At 35.5% G+C, this 14,200-nt stretch overlaps 1 protein-coding gene across 1 annotated transcript in view; it reads left to right on the forward strand.

Annotated features, from left to right (window-relative positions):
• Positions 1 to 3,163: 3,163 nt before the first annotated feature.
• The window catches only part of LOC105210774 (sodium channel protein Nach), a 31,747-nt gene continuing 20,710 nt past the window's right edge, over positions 3,164 to 14,200 (forward strand). The window contains exon 1 of the mRNA XM_011181915.3: positions 3,164 to 4,060. Coding sequence (XP_011180217.2) covers positions 3,264 to 4,060 — 797 coding nt within the window. The 5' untranslated portion in view covers positions 3,164 to 3,263. The remainder of the gene's footprint in view (positions 4,061 to 14,200) is intronic.

Consider the following 14,200-nt stretch of genomic DNA (forward strand, 5'->3'; position numbering starts at 1 on the left):
ATTTACATGTGTCCAAAACTGTGTAAAGCAAGTTCAACACCCTCTTAGAACGTTCCCTATTACAAAACAAAGCTCAAGAGTTATGCTTAGGCTCTCTCATTGTGCCATTTACTACGTAATTGTAAATTAATATTAATTCCAATGTTTTCCTTCAAAATAAGACACAGTACCGTGATGTGGTCATCACTTTCACTTTTCTTCCCATACTGTCGGCAGCACCGACTACTTTAAACTGATTACAATTTCATTTAAATTTGCATTTAAATAAGCTCAATGGTAAATGAAATGGTCATGAGCTGAGGTAACTGCCGGTGTGTGTGTGTGTGCCGTTAAGGATAATAATCGGTTGCACACACCACTGCTAGAGACACCTGTACACACACGTAGATTGTAGGTAATCGCAGTGAAACCGATGCTCCAAATGAAAAAGTGCGCAGATACAATTACCAAGCAGGCGAGCATGTACGGCGAACGAATGTATGTGGCTTCGTCAGGTAGCCCTGTAGGGATCTAGTAGTTTTACTGTTATTTGTAGACGATCTTCCCCAACTCAAGATTATGTTCTGAAGTACGATAAGCCAATCAAGCTTCGGCAATCTCTTAAGGCCTTTGAAGACGAACAAATAATCACGTCAAGCATCGCATATGTGTGAGTAATGTTCACTCGTGTTTTGCTCCCAAACATTCAAATAAACACGTCAAGCATCATTTTTAATGTATATGAGTGCATTCGGTTGTCATGTAAACATCGGACATCAATTTTATTAAAAAAAGATAAACTTTCAAAAGAAAATCTTTAAAATAAATTACTATTGCTTCCTCTTCTCATTCCGATTACTATATGCTTAATTTTTATTCTCATAATGCTGGCATTGCTGCGTTCAATGAACCGAATTATGCAATTTATTTCGTCCGCGCATCCATCCATGTTGAACGTCAGAAGGCAAATGAGCTTTTTTCGTCAAGCATGAGTGGAGACGATCAAATTTGCGGCCGTCAAATTAAAATATCAAATATTTTTGATTTTCATCAAGCAGAGCCGAAAGCAAATCTGTGTAACATACGTGTAGCCGACAAAAGCCGACGACACCAATACACTTAAGAATTTGATGAGTTTATTTGATCGTCTCAAAGGGCCTTTAATTCTCTGATGGAGAGCGAGTAATCTCTCACTAATACTTGTATATTAGAACGTTCAGGTTCTGGATACTCGGATTCTCTCTCAAATTTTTCTTGCTGGCATATGGAGAGTATGAAAATTGAAATAGTTTTTTTTTTTTATTTTGTTTTTATCTTTTTGTTTTGCTCATCACCGGCACTTTTGCTTTGTGCTCTGAGCCAATTTTCATTTTCGTCCTTACTGTGTATTTTTAAACGAAATATGTTTATTTTCGCCTTTATTTCGAAGTATTTTCGTATCAACTCTCGATATCTTATTTATTTCGGGGTTTTGCATACATTTTTTTTTGTTTCCCTGCTTGCTAGCCATTACAGCCAAATGAGTGTATCCAGAGTGAATTGGCAATGACCATCATAATAAAAGCTTTATTAACTCGCCATTGATAGTGAGTGAGGAAAGCAAGCGAGTAAATGAAAAACTTTTCAAAGGCCAACAAACAGCTGCGGGAGAGCATGTGGGGCACAAGGCATCCGATGTGCTTGGCAAAGTGCATAAGTGCTAAGTGCAGCTGCAACAGCGACAGTCCGTGCAGCGATGGCAGCTGCAGCACCGACCGACGTTAATGACTATATGCGCAAAGGTAAATGAGCTCATCACATGTGCGCGCTGTCACTTCAATGTGAAAGCAGCACGGACGCAGTCCTTCGATTTTCAAATTGCTTATGTGTATGCACATATGTCTGCTCGTATGATTTCCTCAATTAAATGGCCCATGGTTGGTGAAGCGCTCCGCAGCTTTTGGAGGACTATTAAGCTGCAGCTGATGGACCGTCAGTCTCATTTGCGTTTAATGTTTGGTGTTAATTAAATTGTGGAGCTTAAGGGAGCACCATTTAATACTGTGTTATTCTTGACCGTTTCGTATTATGCCTTTCAGGCACAGCAGTTGACGTGAATAAAGAAATGATTAATGAAATTAAATAGAAATATTTAAAAATTATTCCGGCAGCAACTGGTAGGACTCGCTATGTCTGTTGAAGGTAGTAATCGGAAGCATTTTACTTTGTTGCGATCTTTGTGCTGTAAGTACCAGGGCCACAATCGCATTAAGCTCTCAAGAACTATCCAACTGTGATAGTCGTTCAATGTATCAACAAATTTAAAACTCCTGTGTAGGCTTCAACCGCTAACTACACTCCTGAAAAACGGACTCATGAAAATATGCCGCACCAATCTTTACTTCTATTTTAAGTTAAGCACCGTTCTATATTTGTTCAAATAGCTACAGTTTCGAGAGAGCTTTAACTGCATATAATGTATATATGGAATCTGGAATTCTCTCGCATTTCGTATGAAAACTTATATTTTTTAATGGTCTTAATCGGGAACATGTACAGTATATTCCCTTCCGTGTATGCCGTGCGAACTTAGGATGGAAGGAAGAAAGAGTGTTGGTATTCTCAGCTACGAAACTCGTCATTAAAAGTGGTTTTCAGAACTGGGGTATTGGGTGCGATAGATTTTAACATAAGATTGATAGGAGGATCTGCGGCTCGATATTGGCCAAAAAGGTTTTAACATGTTACATCGCTCACCGGCTTCTTAACTTAGAACCTAACAATCATATATAAAACGAATGAGTCTTTGGCATGAACTGGAATAAAGACTTCATATCAAAGCGAAGTGACATGGAAACACATTCAGTGTATCCCTCTTGCGCTGACTAGAAGAACAGAGTCCATCCGTTTCTTAAATAATAATAAACACTGCGGTAGCATAAAATTGTGTACTTTCGGAGTAAAGAAACTTCGACTCGTATCTTACTAAAGTCTCGAGAAGATCTCAACTGACTCACAGGTGGTCTGAAACTCAATCATATTGGAAATCGCTTTGCCACTCGTCGATAGAATTATATTTCTTCAGGGAGTAGCTAAAAATATCTTATACATATTTACAAACATATGAAACTCATTAATGAACTTCGGAGATTTGAAATTACTTACGTTAAACCTACAACAATTCTTCTTTCAGATCTTTCGAAATCCAACCTGCAGCTTAATTTCGACCCACTAAAATATTTGAACCTGCTCACTTAGTGCAAATCACAGCGAACACTTTATAGCGCCAATCAGCAATCTCAGCAATGATTCGTTCACGTGGCAGTATACACACAAATAACAGTAGAAGAAGCAACAACAACAATACCAGCAATAGCAGCAACAACACGAATGACCATAACAACTACTATGGTAATCTATATGGCAACGATGACTATGCGAGCTACATACAATCAGGCGAAGATTCCTCTAGCCGCGGCACAAGCACAATCACCGGCTCGCTGACCAACTCAACGGCGTCACTGCTGACCAACGAACAAGTGGAACAAGAGCAACAAGAACAACAACTACCAGTTGAACGCGACCCATACAGATTGCTGAAACCCAGAGCAATAAAGGCGACAACAGGACCCGGGTATCGCCAACCATGGCGGCAATCTATGGTCGTTGCATATGAAGCGGCGCAGCAGACTGCATTTGTGACGCCCAACTCAGGTCAAAAACTGCCACACTATACGAAATTGCAGTATCCTGACGATATACGGTCGCATAAAGCCGTTACGTCCACACTAGGGCCGCAAGCGAAGCCTGGCACTTTCTATGCAAGCGATTTGGAAATGGAGGCGGAGATTTTGCAACAACAACAGCAACAGCGGCAGCAATTAATACCAACGGCGAAGTCACACTCAACGGCTTGCAGTATACGACGCATACGTCGACCACGTCAATGGGTGGCGCCGTTAAAGCGGCTTTCGCGCGCGGAAGCGACGGTGAAGTTGGGTTTGTTGCGTAAAGGACGTGAATTCATTTTTGAGTTTCTGCAAGGTTCCTCCATACATGGCTTTATCTATTTGGCGAAAATCGGTCTCAGCATAGTGGAGCGGTAAGTAAATGCGGGGCTGAAAAGGTGTTGGGTTTTGAGTTGAATGATGATACGTTAGGTTGTCATACTTAATGGTAATGGCGCAGGACAAAACGAATGCTAAATTGGATGGCATTCTTTTGAGTGTTATCGTAATTGATTCAGGTTGTGCTTATGCCTCGGCAAGGCGCTTGGAACATTGGATGCACCATTTGCATGCGTGGAGCTTTTAATGGACTTTAATAGTTTTTTTTGGATTTTCATAAGTACATGAAACAACTAAAAATACATAAAACATTGACTACTGTATAAATTGTATAAAATATGGAAGTTTTCAAAATCTTTAAAAAAAAAAAAAAGCTCTTAAGAACGAAATTTGAATATACATACCCACAATACTAAAGCTCTTACAAATCAATAAATGATAGTTAAACCAATTTAATTAAAATTATCTATGAAAATTGTTGCATTTAGATGTAGTAGTTGAGCTTTTTATGGTATGATCGTTAAATCTTAAAGCTCCAAATTCTGCTTTAAATTCTGCTTTAAATTATATATACATTTCTACAAGTTTAAAACTACTTTAAAATTCTTTGGTCTTAAGAGCTTTCCAGAACTCTTCTAACATTTATGTATTTGCAGTTAAAAACTCAAAATTATATTTTAAATTAAAACTTCAATGTCATACTTCGAGAAACTTTGATAAGTATGACATAAAGTTCATATGAAGGTAATATTAAGCGACTGGTTTTTCTTACGAACATTCCGAAATAAATGTTTTCTTCCCCCTCCACTTTCCTAAGTTCAGCTAAACGGATGGTATTAAATCATAAGTAATTTATTAGCAAAATATAACACTGGTCAGTCAGTCCGAGCACGAGTGCTCTCCTACCAAAGCCAGCTCATCTTACAAATGTATGCCACCACTCGAAACCCATCAGCCCCCAGCGACAGTGTTAAAGTGAAGGGAGTAACCTTCAAGCGCCAAACACTTTGCACTAATTACATCCGTTATAAACCGGTCAGGGTAACACTACCTCACAATAGTTTTTCATGGCACCCGCAAACACTTGCCACTTGACTTTCTGGAAGCTTTCATATACATAAGTATATAAGAAAGTATCTAATTTCACATTACAAAGAACTACACAAATATGTGTAATATACTTCTCCATCGCTTGGCAGGCAGCGTGTTTAATCTCATGCGCTCGCTGTAATCCTGTTTGTCATGCCATGTCAGTTTTAAGGATTTATTGCCGAACTCGGCAAACACGCAGAAAAAAGGAACGAAGCAAAAAAAAAAAAAAAGAACCGAAATACTCTAATATATGAAAACTGACTCGCACATGCGATGCCTGCTTACGTTTTCGTGTGTAATTTTATGCACGAAATGTTAACTCCACTCACTCAAGTCTTGGCTGAAGAGGCATACATTTAGGGGGTTAAGCTTTTTGGGGCTTGCAATGCTCGAGCCGAGCAAAAGTGCCATTGTAGGATAAATATATATACAAAATACTATTTAGTATCAGCTTACCGCTGATAAGATAACTGGTATTTATTTGACTACACTTAGCCATCGTGAAAGTGTAATATATATTAGCGCACTTTTAGGCACCTACACATACAGTTGTGGGGAGGAAAAGTACACTGTTTGGAGTAGAGGTTGTGTTTACTAAATTTTATGTTTCGAAATGAGTAACTCATAAGCTAATAATATATTTTCATATTCCGTCAAATTCTTCGGAGAATATTCTCATGTAATATCATATTGTAGGACCTCTTTTAAGTCGAGTTTACGATTTTTAACTCCTTTTACTTTCAATATCATCAACAGAAACTCTTTATACACGAAGTTTCAAACTCACAACCTGAAGATCTGTTATTTATATTCGGTTTGACCCATATACAGAGAACAGAGTTCTGAATCAAGTCTCATAGTCCATTGCAGTGGCAAGTTTCTCTTTACTGTCATTCTTCCATAGCTGAGGCTAAAATAATGGCTGTTGTTTGTGGCAGACTTTTTCGAGATATACTGCTGTCAACATGTACTTGATAAATCTACTCCGATTATATGAACCCTTCGGGATGAAAATACACCCAAAATTCGACTCGAAGTGGATCCAGTCTAAAGTAATTAAAGCCCGAATGCTTTCAAATTATTAGAGAATTACACAATCACTGCTTTTTATACGCTCTCTACTGTAAGAATACTGTATCCACGTGTCTTTTAATTTGTTTAGTTAGTTTAAGTGCCGGATTTACCTGCGTTTAATAGTTTTATTCGACATTTTGTAATTTCAGTTTTACGAGAATTCTCCTTAAGGACCACAAGATATTTGCAAAAGACATTTTGTTGGTTAATCCAAGGGTTTAAATATGCAAATGTAAACTTTAATTTAACATTTGAGATATGAAGATTGTAAAACAAGCATATTTTAAGGCACAACTCTATCAGGTAGACGTGAACCAGCATTTTAAATACATACGTACTCACACCCACATAATTTAGAGCTAAACATAAGGCTTTTAGTATAAAATACATAATTTTATTGTGTCACACCATCACTGTGTGTGTATCTTTAATGATTCTAAACTCGCACATAAATTATTTCCTCACCACTCTTTCGCTCTTTCTTTCTTTTTCCACCCCATTTCTTCAAATAGTTTAAGGCTTAAGTTTTTGTGGAATTTTAATGCGTTCATTTTGTAACCAAAAACTATAACATATGAGGATTAAGCTGACAACAAATATATGTGTGGCGGCACGTGTTGCAGGAAACACTAGCATATGGGCATGTAAATTTGCTCCGAAATCCTACAACCTTTACGCAGTAACTGTTACCAAAGCTGGCACCACAACAACAGCCGCCCATAACTTACACCTTTATACCTGAATTGCTACTCTCCATCCTCTCCTTTTATTTACCTTTACTGAAATGTTGTTGTGGTCCATAAGTAAATAACCTATGCTAGGCTTTTCTGAATATTTTTTAACTTGAAATGGTTAAGCTGCTGGTTTACCTTGTGTAACACTCAATTAATTAGGCTTAATTTTTAAACATGCCACAATGTTACTTTCAATGAAATGTGTATAAATATATTTTGAAATATTTATATAAAGATACTTCTAATTTCTAATGAATAATATTCATTTTATAAAGTTTGATAGCTCTCTCCCTCTATTTCTCTATACGTATATTTTTTTCTACCTCCCTCTATCTTTCTTTATCCCTCATTCTAAGTAAAGAAAAAGTATCTCAAAGTGGACTTTCTTCAGACCCAAAGTGTTATCAAAGATCGATTACATTGAAGTAAACTATTCTCGCAAATTTCTTGATATCGATTTCTTTTAACCAAAAATTTTCATCTTAACAGTACAGCTTTTTCCAGAAGTAACATCATTGTACCACGCCAAACTTAGCAGAATTTCTTCATATTACAATTTTCTTCACACTTTATAGACACTGTCCACACTTTTTTGATGAGTTCTTTAAAATTTCAATAGACACTTGTGTAAAAGCTTTTGTAAGATATTGAAGTAAACAGACACCGAGAATTATAGATTTACTGAGTTTTCGAAATCGCTTATTCCAAGAACACTTTATATTCCTCTAGCTAGGCGTCTTTAGAGATTGACTAACTTCTCGGCGAAACTCTCGTCTACAAATGTCATGCACTTTTTGAAGAGATTCGGATTCAACAATACCTTCAACAGAGTTGCAGTTATGCCCGAATAATTTGCAGTTAAGCTTCCTAGTTGACTGGCTTTAGATTGGTTGGTACTTAGGCCCGACTATCGTGGGAATTACCTCAACAGGGTCTTCCTCTTGTGAAATGTCACCGTAAGCGCATCTCTTTGTGATTTCTAATTCTATCGAAATAAGAAATATTGACAACCATTGAAGTAATACACTCTAGGCTTCCAATAAGGTGCTGAACTTACTTAACCTTAGAACCGTGACATGGCTATACAACTTAATCTCGTGACTTGGGCACTCAGTGCCGAGTAATGTATTTTGTTTGAAAATTTAGACTTCTTACACGTTTTTTTTACAGAAATGTCAATATCTCGCTTGTTTATGCAAATAATTTATTGAAACTTGTGTTTATTGTAAGAAACAAATGTATTTTTATTGAAAAATATGAAAATCAAATAAAGTTTTAATTTCGAACTGTTTAAATGGGTGAAATTCTTCGCTGTCTCTTTGATGCATTTTGATTGGCTGTAGACATTGTTGGAGTATTGTCCACATTTTCATCATTGTCTGAGTCCGTATTGGCTTCGGCATTGTGGTGAATGTCAGAGGATGTAAATAATTTTGGCAGTTGCGAATTATTGCCTCTTTTTGTGCCCACCAATGTAGTATTCCGCACATGCAAATCTTTCGCCAAGTTATAGTTTGTGAACAAATTGTGCAACGTGATATTCTTACCTCTCTCCACATATCGGTTGGTGAGTCGCATAACGAGAGTGCGCGCAATACCAGGCGACCGCTGTTCATTAGGCTGTGCACCCAAATATACTTCGCCTGCAAGTGGGTGGTTGGTTTTTGCGCCAACAAGCCAAAACATTTTTATGCCATATTTTCTAGGCTTAGAGGGAATGTATTGGCGGAAACTGCATCGGTTTCTTGTTGAAAGCAACTGCTCATCAACTGTTAATTATTTACTTTGGACGAATGGTATCGGCAAATTCGCCAAGAATAATGTACAAGCATGACGAATAGGCACCAATTTGTCGTATCGTAGTCTCTCAGCGCGAGTCAGGGAATCGTCAAAGTGTATAAAATGACACAATTGCTCAAACCGATGCAGTGACATCACTGCTCTATAAAAGGGCATGTTAGTTTTGTGAAAAAGATCTTAGCATGAACTAAGTTTGCCTTCTCAGCACCGGAAAATAAAATTATTGCAATAAAAGCATATAGTTCCTCCTCATTTGTATCTTGCCAATATCCTATTTTTTTGGAACTGTTTGATGCATGTTTGCCTGTATTACTCTTTCAGTTTTCCTATTCGTCTCAAGAGCAATACCTTCAACAAGAAACGCTGGGAAAACGCGTATGAAGGCATTACTTTTAGATCCAAAACTTTCTGTGCATAGTGACGTTGATTGTCTACGCATTTCCAATGCCAATTCCGCTTGCCATTTTTCAGTTCAAATCACATTTGCTTTGGTCAGGGTCCATATATACAGCAGCCTCCTCCTGGATATATTCTTCGAAACGTGGATCTCTAATGGGCTCAGCAATATCATCTCCAAAGTCCGATTGATCCCTGGGTATCGATTCGTGGTCACCACCATTAGCATTCAAATAATTTGAAATATTCTCCTCTTCTCCTTCCGTCAATTCGCGACGTAAGTTGGCCAAATAAATCGGCAATTCCTTACTCATTTCAAAAATATATATTTGTCACAACTAAAAATCAACTGTTTACTCGAAAATGTTATGCGAAACTAATTAGAAATCCACAACAATCTCCAAAATCTTTAAAAAATTACGCCTCTTCATATAAAATATATGAAGAAATTCTATGGGCACTGAGTGCCCCAAGTCACGTATAGCGTACTGACCATATAAAATGCCGTTACTTTCTTATTATAAAAGCTATGTACTTAAAATTTTGTCAACTTATAACTAATATTATAGTTTGTCACTATGCTAAAATTTGGCTAAATTGGACTGCCCTATCCCCAGAAATTCAATATCAAACATGAGATTGGGCACTGAGTGCCCAACTCACGGTTCTAAGGTTAAATGGCTCAATAATAATACTTGAACTAATATTTGACAAGTAGCTGCCTGAAGAGATCTTCCGCTACACATAACATCTCTTTGGAAGAAAAAAGTAGCGAAATACATACATAAATTAGACATTATTGTTGAAGTATCAATGGCTGATGTGCTGATCGTTAAAGCCGAAGAGACTTTGTAAACTTTATATAAAAAATCGCCCGAAAGCTCTTTTAAAGCATTACAAAGCTTAAAGCTCTCTGAAAGCTTGCTGAATCTCAATCACTGAAGACTGCAAACAAATGTTAGTCAGAAATATGCCACAAAACTTTCTTCGTCGCGGTCAGAGGTTTGCATTTCCACAAAAATACTGAAGATAATGCTTGTCTCTTTGAATGTATGTATGTGAACATGTTCCCAAACTCGGACAATGAAATGCTCAAGCGCTTTAAGCGTGAATAAAACTTTCGGCAAACTATTTTATTTGTTTGCAATTGCAATTTGCCAACAAAAATGACCAACGAATTGAGAAATAATTTTGAGTAGATGACTTTCGAGAGAAACTTTCGCAAGCAGACGCATGCTAGTATTTACAACAACAATTCGACAACAATCATGTCAAGCAGCAGTAAAATTAAAGTGTCAAGACATTAAAGGGACTCGTGACAGTGTGAGAAAGTGACAGTGGCCATGCCCTACAGCTTTTAAAGCTTTCGGCTGGCGTGCCATGAAATGTCAACAAACACACACATAAGGATATATAGTTTTGTGGAGAGGCACCGAGATATATTAACTTGGAAACAAATATGCAATAAGTAAGAAATAAATAAGAATGTCCAGAGCAGAGGCGAAACAGCAAAATTGTTGCAGAAAATTGCTTTGTTGACAAGGCGTACATACGTAACATACTTCCAAGAGGTACTGTGCAAGTTGCTAGGAGCTTCCATACAAGGCTATATACATATATATAAATATGTGAATGTGTGTACAATAGTCATACAAATACGAGTGGTTATTGACAAATCTTTCTCCTAATAAAATGTTCTTATTTGTTCTTTCTTTGGATTTTCGTAGCACTCGATCTTCTAAGCAAATAAATATTGCTCTCCATTGTGCTTAATAAGGACTTATGTATGTATGTATGTAATACAAGTGTGTGTTGTTTGTATGCCGAGTCATAAGTAAATACACATAAGCACATTACATTATATTGCATGTTGTTTGCCAAAGGATGTGGTTGTCACAATGCCATAATGCTTGATGAACTTTTATGAAGTGCAAATTTCTCATCAGAAGTGATGTTATTACATTTGTCCTATGCCATAGAGGTAAGGGAATATAGAGTAAGTAGAAATCAGAACGTTGAATTTGTATATAAGATGGAATTATTTTGATTTCGCAAACTTTTACTTGCAAAACAACTGTTGTAATCATTTATTGTTTTTTGCTGAAAGTTTTAAGAACAGTTCATGCTCAATAATAAAATTCACATTACATTAAAAAAAAATCAGTTTTATAATAATGAAAGCTTCAACTTTCAAATTTGCAGTAAGCTTTCAGTTTATTTCGTACTGTAATATTTTTTAAGTTTTCAGTAAAGCTTTTTTTTTGATATTATGCAACCAAAAAGCTTACTTATTGCATATTTCTAAAGCTTTCAGCTATTTTAAAGCTTTCATTTCAAAAGCTTTTTAACTTTTTATTAAAAAATGTTATGTAGTATGGTTACAATCAAAGAGGGCGTTTATCATCAATTTATGAAAAAAAATGCTTCAAAGCTTTTGAAATCGAAAAAATCTCGTTTTCGAAACCGTGGAAGTTTACGGAGTTATTTAATAATATTGATATTAATAAATATAATATTGATAATACTAAATAACAATATTTAAAAACCAAAATATAAAGAGGCCCCACTGTGCATCGGTTGAAAATAAAAATATTAATATTTATAAAATCGGGCTCCAAAGCTTTTTTGATACAGGTAGGTAGGTAGAGTGGTTGTCAAATGACGCACCTAGTCCTTTACGAGGCCCATTGTGAATCCACCAAGACAAAGCCCCTTACACTACAATGTCGTCTTTGAACCACTCTGTGGCTTTTATAAAGTTGAGCAGCTCAACAAGTTTAATGTGCGATACAAGTAAAAGATCTTTTTCATTCAAATATAGTAGATCATATTCGTTAGTAGAAACGAAAATAATTATATATTTAAAATCCGTTTTTTAAAGCTTTGGGACTTTAAAAAGCTTAAAAGCTTTTTCGAAGTTGTTTATATCATGCCTACTATGACATTTATAGTTTTTGGAGCTAAATATTCTTTATATTTTATGAAATCTTTATATTTTTGAGCTTTCGTAATATATGTACGTAAAAAGTTTTTTTGAAATATCAAAAGAGTTTTAATTGTAAAACATTTTTCATATTCGGTATATTTGACTAACTCATAGTATGCAGGTTACTTCAACTTTGTCAGCCACAAATTAACCGAAGCTTTCATGAGCTTTCGTTGGTTTTATGACTATTAATTTTATTTTTGTGAATTCACAACCTTCTTGTATTAGTATCATTATGGTTTATTGTTATAATGTAATTGAAAACAGTTTTTGCTATATACTTTCTGATTGTACTCTTTGTTTTTAAAGTTCCTCAAGCATATCATATTACTGTTATATTATTTTAGTAAGCAGAACACTTCAACGCTCTAAATAAATTCCATTTGTGGTTTTTTACATTACAGTCAGCTTTTAAAACCGCATTTAAATGTGTATTGTACTCGTATGTACATATGTAAATATACCAATGAAGTATGTAAATATGAAGGCATGACTTATTTTCATTCGTATTTATTGACCCATTTGTTTATTTATTTACTTAGGCCCACAACACTTAATGCATGTATTTTCATATTGACAGGCAAATAAATAAACCGTCAAGTGTGACAAAAACAATAAAAATGTGTTGCGGAAAAATAAATAGTTGTCAATAAATAACGCATAAAACAAAAACAAAGTTGGCTTTTATATCAAAACAGTTACATAGAGAGAAATATAACATAAATTATTGCTCAAAGCTTGCTTTTTTAATTTTTTTCTTTTTGTTTACCAGTAGATAAACAATTTGTTGAAACAAGAGAGTCAAATATGATACAAAATTCGTAGATAATAATTTGAATATGTTGATTTAGTAGTAATAAGGTATATTAAGCAGTTTTAAAAAAAAACATTTAATATTTTGTATCTCAGGAACAATATTTTTCTGAATCACAGCGATTATTTTCCCTCAGTTTTGGAACTCATCCCATCTCATACGCATATAATATGAATACTGTCAGTACATAACTGGGGTACTTTAGAGGTAAAATAATTCAGTTTTAATTATCAGTAATAAATCTAATGAATATCCGATATTTTTGCATTAGTTCGGAGGTTTCATATGAAATATATTATGTTCCCTGCCAAATGTTGGATTTCTACTGGCAGCCGACTTCTCAAGTTGGACCTATTAATTGCTTCAAAAAGTATTCTTCATTTGAAACTAGATTGTCCCTTTTCTTGATACGGTCCGATCTCCAAAAATTGTCAATTTCGGATTGGACAAAAAAAAACATACAACAGTCTATAAATAGTTATCGTTATTTGAACGTCATATTCGAGATTGTCCCAAAAGGCGTCAATATGTTAAGATACTGATATCATTAAAAACAATTCCAGAATTATGCCTCTGAGCATGAAAAGTAAGATAGTTGATTATGGGAGTCTGGGTCGCATTTGTGGGTGTCAACAAGATGCTGATTGAGCATAGAGGTAGGCGGTAGAAAATATATGTACCTTAAATGACATTCAAATGAGATAGGCGAACAAGAAACAGAGAAATCCACGGGCTTCTTGGTCTGAAGCAATCGCAGAATGTTAGTAAACAGTGATCTTATGGGAAGGTGCCACATTGATATGTCCTAAATGAAAATACAATTAGAAGGAATTCTCAGCCACCTAGCAGATATAGAGTGGTCTCCAATCAAAAACCCAAATAGAAAACAATTTCAAATAGTTTAAGACCAATTTATGTTCAGTTTAAAGCTCCGATCTTCTATTTAGGTATACAGTATTGTCTTTAACAATAGTTGACTTCCCACGACAGTGGGGTCAACGTAACTGGAACGGAGTCGAATTTTTAACCAACATAACCAAAATTATTTGGTTATATATATAATAAATATTATATGGTTCATCAGCGGTACTAATAAGATTATAGGAGACTACTTTTAAAGTAGAGTATTTCTAGTAACTCTAGTGAGTAATTTATTACGTCGCTTAAGATAAACAGTTTATAGGTTTTGCAATCCTCTAAGCCGTATTATATGCTCCTCCAAAATATGGTTATGATATTTTTAGAAATTATGCCCAAAAAATACACCCAAATTATCAAA

This window comes from Zeugodacus cucurbitae, chromosome 6 (assembly GCF_028554725.1).
Source record: "Zeugodacus cucurbitae isolate PBARC_wt_2022May chromosome 6, idZeuCucr1.2, whole genome shotgun sequence".
NCBI lineage: Eukaryota > Metazoa > Arthropoda > Insecta > Diptera > Tephritidae > Zeugodacus > Zeugodacus cucurbitae.